We start from the raw sequence: 9,356 nt of genomic DNA, 5'->3' as shown, positions 1-9,356 counted from the left end.
GCCCAGTTCATTAATTGACCTCATACTGCTAATTGGATATCGCTTATTATCTTGCAACAAATATCAAAAGCCGAAATCCTCTCGTGTGTCAGGATGGGTATAAGAGACAAAAACTCGAATGGCATGTCAGACACATGTCATCAGATTCAATTAGATACAGCAGCAAAGCCAAGAGCAAACATTATGTATTGTTATGAAATATTTATTGGTAGTACAGAGGGTTTGGTTCTCTTGGTTTATTTCACAGACATGAAAAGCAGTACAAGATGTAAAAAAAATTCTGGCTGATGAAAATGTAACTGATTTTGCAATGGTGAAAACAGTGACTGTACATGGTATCAAGAAAAATATCAAAAAGCCTGTTCTGTTCATAATTCTAGATACTCGCAGACAAAGTTAATGCAAGGAAAATACATAGAAACCCTGTAAATGTCAGTTAAAACTAATTTATAATCTACTGCATAACATTTGGTAATTTTTTCCTTTTGTGCTCAGAAGAGTATTGTGTTCAAACGTGTGTCAGACGGCTTTCAAATGAGGACAACCAAAAATCGCTTTTCATCTACCTTCAGCAGTTCACAGTCAGTGTATATAGGCATCCATTGCTGGGATTTACAGCACAAGTAATTTGATCAGAGTTCTCGCAGTCTTCAAAAATCCTTAAAAATATTTTCATCGTGTCAAGTTACAAAAGTCACTGAAAGTGATCACATTTCACATTGTCCTTGAAAAGTCATGAATTTCCCACAAATGTTTTGTTATTTCTAATTTTTTTTTTCTTTAACAGAGCACAAAGCATCCACCGTACCTGCTGACTCACTAGCCCAATGTCATTTACAAGTCTCAAAATATCATTGTTCTGATACTGCTAACAATTTAGTTGTACTCCTTGTACATTAAGCCCACAGTGTATCACTGATGGCTTGTATTCATTGTCAAAAGCACCAGTGAGCATGTGTCTGTGGAGACATGCAATATTTTGAAAGCAATACATCTCAAAAGCATTTCCTCCTGCAATTCCATCTTCAAAGTATCTTAATCTTCATGGTGGTTTATTGAATTTTTTTTTACATTTATCCTTATGGAACATAATTGAAAAGTCATGGCAAAAATAAATCTGATTTGAGTAGGAACCCTGTTGATGGAAACAGCATCATGATTGTTTTTTTTTTGATGTGCAGAAAAAGATAATCCTCATTCACACACACTAGAAGATTAGATGTAACCTGCTCTATTGGTAAGGAAAATATTCAAGACTTGGAAACCACCAATAAGGGATCAATGGGAAAGAGGACATGTTTTAAGATAAGTTTTCAGCAGTTTTCTACCAAGATATGGGATGTCAACAGGAATGTTTCCCAGCCTACAGTCACTGTGTTGGAGGCATGAAACATTTTGTTGCTCTTTTGACACCACTCTCTAAGAATGCTCTGAAGGTAAAAAGATAGCAAAGGTAGGACTTGTAGGTTCTTGAATATCTGCTGGAAGTTCTTCTTCATAAGTGGCAATCTCTGTGGAGATGTCCCATCTTTTGGGATAGTATCTTGGTGCGGTACATTTTAAAAGATGACTCGGGCAAGTTCAAACATCACCTAAAAAAAATAAATAATCACGTTTAATCCAAAGCATTTACTAGACCTGAGGTGCACTACGTATATGATTATAGCTTATAAAACACCCAAAATGAGACCACAAATCAAGGTAGGGAAACTGCAGTGTGGATAACCTGGATGCACATAAAGCTTACAATTGCCTCAGCTAATGCTGCACTCTGTAGGTGATCAATACTTTTGATCAATTTTACTTTTCTCTGTTTACACCACTGCTGCTCTTTAGAGCAGAGCTAAGGGCACGTGTGGGGCTAGTGGTTGACCCCCTTGCTCTGATTAAGGCGCGTACTCCCAGTCTTCACTCACAGCTAAGAGACAGCCACGTCATTGCTTCAAACACAGTGTGATGTGCTGAGCTCATCATGGGGATCCGGTGAGAAAAACAGTCTGAAAAACCTTGTCATAACAGCAGGCTGGATTCATGATAGAATCACAAATCCACCTCACACAGAAGTTTCCATATACTGTGTCAAAATTGCTCTTCTTTAAATATCAGTTGAATAAAACACCAACAGTGGCAGACTCTGCTTGTTTACTTGTCTCCACCCAATATGGCAAATGGAGTCCTGAACATCTATGTTGTGAAATGAGGCTTGGGTAGGCGGGGTTTCCTGACCTCTATGGCGATGAGAACAACAATCATCCACTCCAGTCGCAGGGTGTGCTTTTCGCTCAGGTGGTTCCTCATAAGGTCAGTTAGTTCTGTGCAGTGCTGGAGCTTCTCATTCATCACCTAAAGAACAGCAGGAAAGAGCAAACCACCATATCAAAGGGGGATGCTCCAGGGAAACCACACTGGTGTCTCATAATACAATCACTGTGAATTTCATATTGGTTTGATGGAACTGATAATAAACACGATAAAGACATACTTTACCAAAAGTGCTCTCAATAAATGCAAGCATTTTTAATGAGGTTCAAGGCCTCAAGCGCATAAAGTCAAAGCAGCACAACCGTAAGGCAGAACATGTCTTCACCTTGACTCTGCGGTTGATGCTAAGGAACTGACAGGTCTTGTCATAGAGCTGCTCCAGGTTCTCTCGGTCCCAGTAGAAATCAGGGGTGATGAGCAGATCAGAACTAAGGTTTATACAGTGTCTGTAATACAAAACAAAGCACGAATAAACCGAGGAGGCCTTTAACATGTGGCTGTGTAGTCAGAACAAGCTAAAACTCTACTGTAAGATTTCAGTGTTAATCTCTGTATTGTACACAGAGGACCCATTTATATAACATATGGCACTAACTTACTGGGCTGCAGATTTTGCATGATATTATGGCAAAAGACACTGCTTTAGTAAAAATAGCCACCAGGGGGAGTTTCCAGACTCTGTTCTCTGCAAATTTTGCATAAACATTTAAGCCTTATAAAATAAACCCTATGATACATGCAGTTATGAGAGTTTACCTTAGTGCAAAGAGCTCTCCAATTTTTTGCATGACTTCTGCTCGAGACAGCTTCACCCTTTTTCCTGACTTCAGCATCTATTATCAAAAAATAAATTACAACAGTTGTGAATTACACCAAAGGGCCTACTGCAAGTTAGCTTTTAATCCTTCAATTATCACAGTATTTTACATAATTACAAATATCCACCAATGTGTTTATTTGAGGTAGTTCACTACACATTCAAAACCAGACAGGGTTAAGATGTACAAAGAGAAAACAAATAAGTTAATGAAACACAGACTGTATCCTGTCTGAATTTTGTACAATTTAAAAAGCTGGTGGTCATTAATTAGTCCTTGGGAATGAGAGCACCAGTTAAAACATGTTAGGTCAAAACACAAAACATATTAAACTTCCTATTCTGAAACTGGAGTAGTGCTGCAGCCTCAGTTTCTCCCTCAGTATCTATCCCTCGGGTTTAGGGACCAGATCCAGCCTTGGGTTAGAACAGCTTGACACAGCTGGGCATCGCTTCTACCTCCACAGGAGAACTCTACAACCTAGCAACTGGCCATGGTTCCCATGGTGATGTTTTCCTGGCTTAGCCACAAAAAAACCTCATCCTCCACCCACTTTGACAATATGTTCAGATCCAATCGATTTAGTCCTGTATGAAGTTAAATGGACATACTCAGAAACTCAGTATTATAAGGTAACAAGAACGTGCTGATATATACTAGTACTATGCAAACACAGACATTATTGCTCATATTCCATTATGCTGCAGTGCATCTGAGGACAAGTAAACTGTTAGTGAAGGGAAACATGTTATTTCAGATCTATGTTTAATAGTCTTTATTGTGCACACTCAGATAAGACTGCTTTTAGTTTCTTTTGGTCCAGTGGGCCTATCAGTTTCAATGGACTTACCTCAGGAATTGATTGGATAGACTCCACAAAATTGTCCAGAGATACCTCCCATATGGCCAGTTTCACTGTGACAAAACAAAAAAAAAGTACAATTACACTTACCAAAATTAAATGCCTAATTGAAGACAGTCCCTTCAAAACCATTCATGAACACTAATAACCCTACTGTAAACTTTTAATATCCCCCAGGTTTCATACTTTAGATGAAAATGAAGATGAATTAACTGGAATTAATAGATGACATGACAAGCATGGTTTTATTAGCAATTTTTCAAAAGATTAAATTGCTATGAATAAATTTCAAAGGAGCTTTATGCCTCCCAAAGCAGAATCTGTGGCACATCCACACATGGCAATAAGCCTTGGGTTCGGAATGTCACGTATATGCAGTCACTTAAAACGACAGGGTTAACTGCCTCCTCATCAAAAGGACTCATTTCCAAATTTCATGTCCCCCAGGCCTTCTGCTTCTGCATTTTTGCGATACCGTGGATTACCGTCTCCATGGTAACAGCTGCCCTGAACTATAGAGGGTACCAAATAATGCCGTCACGTTGGGACGCCTTGAGGGCCAGGCCCAATTCCACGCACTTCCGTTAGATTAAAGGTCTAACCGCAGCGGAGCCCCCGGGTTGGAGCTGCTTCTGCTTGTATTCTGATTGAAAACACCAAGGAGCACTGCTGACGCACAGGCAGTAAGCAGAGAAAACAACCTAAGCCTGACTTCAAAATAAGCAAACTAAATAAGATTAAATATACAACTTATGTAAGTAAAACCAGTTATCACCATTACTTTTCATTAATGTTTGGGGATTTTATTGATGTCTTTTACTTTGTGTACATTATGTATTTTTAAATCAGGTACTGTACAGCACTTAAATAAGACCTTTCTATAAAGATGCAGCTCTAAAAGTTCATAAATCTCATGGAAAGTGCTGGAAAAATCTGCAACACAAGATGGTAATGAAAAAACAACAGCAGAATCTGAGAGGGAATCCTGGATTGGATGGAAACCACCTCACCTGACAGCGAAAGTGCATTGGAGAAGGCAAACTTTTCCAGGACCACCTGATCTTGTTCCAGCTCACTGTTTAATATAAAGTTCCCATGGTGTAGTTTTGTGTTTCCCCTAGGAAAATGTGTATGCATGCACACGTTAGTAAAAAAAGAGTGCACATGTACACACATACACATGCGCGCATGCATACACACATACACACACACACACACAAACCTTTAAACAGCAGAAAGTAACTTCATTGGAAAATGAGCAGCTCAACGAGCTAGATGACACCACATTATATCATGTTAACACCAGTAATGATATTAAACACTTCATAAATTTTGATCTATGTTAACTTTTTCAGTTTGTTCATCTATATGGTCAACATAGGTACAATCAAAAAAGTAGGAAAAAAACTATCAGCAGAGGGCACTATTGTTTAATGCATTTCCATCATGCACCTGGAGACACTGTGGCCTATAAAGCTACTGTATTTCAGGAGAGTTTCTATTCCCAAAGCTTTGAAACTAAAAGCCTCACAGCGTCTAAAATGGAAAATTTCCCATTTCTTCCCTTTTAGTACCATATCTCATAATGTATAAAAATACAGATTGGGCTAAATGGGGCTCAGGGTGGTAAAATAAATACAATTTTATATAATGTAATTATGATTTTTTAATAAAAAAATATTCAGTGAAAAAACACAAAATTTCTTTAGGGCCAGTGAAAGACAGACTAAGGCAGACTAAATTGTGGTTTTGCTACACCAGCTATGCTAAGTTCCTTTACAACATTAACCATTAAATAAAGACATAGAATTTACACCAGTCAATATTTCATAACTAGGACACACATATGTCAAGATACAAATACTGCAGCTGGTACTGCCACCCATAGGCAGTTTACAAAGAGCATTGTAGGAGTAACACAGAGTGGACATACTCTCCCACTGAGTAGTTGATTTCCTCGTTCTCCCAGTGAACCAGTGCCACTTCGTAGGGCTGAATCTCATGATGCTCCAAGATCCTCATCACGTGTTTCAACTGCAAAGAAGAGAATAATTCAACTGGATACAGATCACATTCAGATTCACATTTACAAGGATGAAATTATGTTTTTCAACCAAATGTTTCAGTCTGGTACCATAACATTTCTCAGTGTTCATGTGGGTTGAATGCTATGTATATTAATTCAATACTATGAATATAGCATTGAATATATATTACATTGAAATATATACATTAAAATATTTGAATATGTTCATTACACATCATTATATTACATTAATATGCAATATAATATATCCAGGACACACCAATATGCTCAAAACGTGAGATAAATATTGATTATATAAAATTACATTCTTCCGCACCACAATGGCTGTTATGTCCAATTGTAGCAAGCACACACAGCTAGATTTTCCACCTGAACATATTAGTTGTTTTATAATTTGTGATCACTAGCCGAGTTCACACGCTCCCGTCATACGCACCGTTTTCTCCTCTACATTCCAGAATACAACAGAACCCTCCCTGAGGGAACACAAAGACGGGTCAAAATATTCTCAAAGTCTGAATGTGGGAAAAAAAAACTCATGCAAAAAAAAAGGCCAAATAAGGAGAAACATTTAAGTCAGTGAGGCTACGCTGTTCAACTTACCTGAAGAAAAACATCACTGCATTGTCATTAGGTTTCGATGCCATTTCTGTGCCAATAACTAAGACATTTGAAGCATCTGGAACACAGAACTTTACTTTATGAAAATGAAAAAAAACGTTTAGTTTACATTTTGAAACAATAGTGACTTGTATTATGACATTCAATGGTATAAGCAGAACCCAGAGAAACTTCTAGCGAGTGACAGGTCAAGTGGAACAAAACTGGAGATGGAAATGGAGAAGAAATCTTTGATTTCTGGATTAAGTTGCTGTAACAGTAACCCTAACATCTATGAACAACTAAAATAAACCTACCTCGGGGCAAATCTGTAATTTCAAAAAACCCATGTGCTGTAAGGTCATGGCTGAGTGTTGGTAAGTGATATTGGTCAGCTGTAGCAAAAGCAATGCACTGCATCATGTCCTGAAGAAAACAAAACAAAACCAATCATGACTCAGGCTGACCCTGAATTACGTCATTTTCTCAAATTACATATCAGTATCATTATCACTTGCATCAGTCTCAAGCGTCATCATTGTCTCGTCTTTGTGTGTGTGTACAAAAGCAAAAACCATCAGTGAAGAACCTTTCAACAGACACTCCACATGTCAACTGGAATATTTCCTACAAGAAATTAGTGTCGGTTTTAACAGGGATTCCATATAGGATTCATGTCATTCATGTCATCAAGAAAAAATCATGAGAATCAGAGGACAATGATATTACACATTCAAGAAAAAAAAATGTTTGCAGAGACTGAAGTTACAGGCTTTGCAACAGGCTTCACTATCAGGGGTTGTGCCTTGCGGGTACAAATGCAGGTAGACTCTAGGAATTTACAAACATGGTGTTGAGAGGAGCCAGTTGCTTCGTTTAGAAGCAAGATGCAGAATCTGTCAAAAGCAGTAAACTACGAAGGCAGCCCAAAAATATACACTGCTGGATCCGCGTGATCTTCCAAAAACCTGTCTATTCATAAAAAGTCATTTACAGTGAAGCAATCTTCTCTTTGTAGCAATTTTCAAAACCAACCCTACCAATACATGATCACAACCAAGACATTTTCCTTAATTGTGCGCATGAATAAGTGAAATGTGGGTGGTTCCAGGAAACAATACGCGGGGCATTTTCCTTGGTGGGTTTTTAACAATAACAACCTCTCCTTTTTCCAGTGTTCTCAATGTTCCAGGTTAGACAGCATAACATTCATCAGTGGTTATCGTGACTATGAAGACATCTGTCTATAATGAGGTGTGTTTCCGTGTGGGATGTGCTGCCTAGTTTATCAAGCCACCACAGAGAGACAGCTATCTGGATGAGGACTCTAAGTATTCTTCCCACCCCCGTACATCTGTATATCAGCACAAACTGAACTGTAGTCTAAATCAATCCAATGTCTTGAATGCAAAGCCAGTCACAGCCATCTACCTTGCCCTCATCCTGCGGGGGCTGGTTGGCTCTGGATGGCTGCTTGGTCCGTGGTCCTTTGGGCGGCCTCTTTCCCGGCAGCACTCCCTGTTTTGACACTGACATGGCGGCAGAGGTTGACTGGAGCTGCTTTGTTACACTAATGGTCAGAGAGAATGTCCTGTTCATGCCAGACGGGCCAACACATTGTCTACCCCACATCAGACCTCTTTCTTGCTTTAAACGGCAGTTTCCCAACACGTTCAAGAAATGTCTTTGGTGGGGCACCCTCTTAAGACTGTGACTGCATGCAGAGCTGAAGCATGAGAGGTCTCTCTTCTTTAGCTGGATATCTGGCACACATCGCAGTGAATATTGTGACTCAGTGTGTCGACTGATGAAACTTCTCTTCTCCGGGAACTGCCAGAGTCTCGGCAGGTTTCTGAGGATCCTGATAGCCATAGTTCACCTGTATGGAAAAAGGTGGCGAGTGATATTAGCTAGCTGTCACACTTTTGTGACACACATCTCATTTACACGTAGTTCACAAGATGTCATGCATATCTGAAAATGACTTTTTGCAGGTTGCACCTTACTAGTAAAGTTCCTACATCGCATTAAATTACATTTCACTTAGTAGACAGTCTTATCAAGACCGACTTGCACATCTTGCTATTTTGTTACAAATTAATAGCTGCTCTAGCCAGTTAGAATCTACTAACGTTTGTCTAGTCTCTCTAGTCTACTGAACTGTGAGCCAATGAATCAGCTACTAGTCACTGTTTCCATTCGGAATTAACACGACGGCCAATAATGTCAGGGACTGTCTGATCCAGCTGCTGTGGCAAAGCTAACGTGTAACTAGCTGGATAACTATTGTCGTGCTGTTGCTTACTCAATAGGTAATATAAGCTGACCATGGAGACTGACCTTGAGCGATAGCGAGCAAGCTAACTACCAATATCTTCACACATTTCTAACTTTCTCTCTACGTAGCAAATGTATGCAGTGCTTATCTAGCTAGCTGGTTATACAATTAGTTACAGTCACAAGGAAGCACAAAAAAATTTGTAATAACGTATTTTAGACATTTAGATTACCATTGCTACTACAGTGTGACGTACAGGTTGCTGACTAAATAGGCAACATTTGCTAACTGAATAAACCTCGACAAGAGAAGAAGCCTGCTAAATATATCAGAACGGAAAAACAAACAGCTAGCTAGCTTGCAAACAACCTTTTTGATCCCCAGTCACAAACACAGCAAATTATGTGATGGCCATCGCTGACAAGGCTTCTTACGACAAGTTCACGATGCTGTGTTCGTAGGTAGCCATCTAGCTAGGTTTCTCGGGCA

The 9,356-nt window shown here is 39.1% G+C and overlaps 1 protein-coding gene across 2 annotated transcripts; it reads right to left on the bottom strand.

Annotated features, from left to right (window-relative positions):
* Positions 1 to 217: 217 nt before the first annotated feature.
* On the bottom strand, positions 218 to 9,355 carry rmnd1 (required for meiotic nuclear division 1 homolog). Of its 2 annotated transcripts, none has more exons than XM_036550669.1 (12): positions 9,237 to 9,355; positions 8,021 to 8,468; positions 6,907 to 7,015; positions 6,593 to 6,668; positions 6,426 to 6,465; positions 5,876 to 5,976; positions 4,953 to 5,059; positions 3,931 to 3,995; positions 3,019 to 3,095; positions 2,588 to 2,708; positions 2,227 to 2,343; positions 218 to 1,592 (listed from the first exon to the last, which is right to left on the bottom strand). In XM_036550669.1, exons 2-12 carry the CDS (start codon positions 8,459 to 8,461, stop codon positions 1,560 to 1,562), a joined length of 1,287 nt encoding a protein of 428 aa, XP_036406562.1. In that variant the 5' UTR covers positions 8,462 to 8,468; positions 9,237 to 9,355; the 3' UTR covers positions 218 to 1,559. The 2 variants fall into 2 exon arrangements, with proteins under 2 accessions (XP_036406562.1, XP_036406563.1); XM_036550670.1 differs by having other exon boundaries at positions 9,302 to 9,355.
* Between the last annotated feature and the right edge of the window lies 1 nt (position 9,356).

Source organism: Megalops cyprinoides, chromosome 17, assembly GCF_013368585.1.
Source record: "Megalops cyprinoides isolate fMegCyp1 chromosome 17, fMegCyp1.pri, whole genome shotgun sequence".
In the NCBI taxonomy this organism is placed as follows: Eukaryota; Metazoa; Chordata; class Actinopteri; order Elopiformes; family Megalopidae; genus Megalops; species Megalops cyprinoides.
This window is presented reverse-complemented; position numbering and strand designations above follow the sequence as displayed.

Excerpts from the sequence above, each read along its gene's own strand:
- rmnd1 (XM_036550669.1), bottom strand. The coding sequence starts at position 8,461 with ATGGCTATCAGGATCCTCAGAAACCTGCCGAGACTCTGGCAGTTCCCG. Across the intron at positions 7,016-8,020 it reads CCCCGCAGGATGAGGGCAAG|GACATGATGCAGTGCATTGC; the intron begins GTAGATGGCTGT and ends TGTTTTCTTCAG. Across the intron at positions 5,060-5,875 it reads ATCAACTACTCAGTGGGAGA|GGGAAACACAAAACTACACC; the intron begins GTATGTCCACTC and ends ACATTTTCCTAG.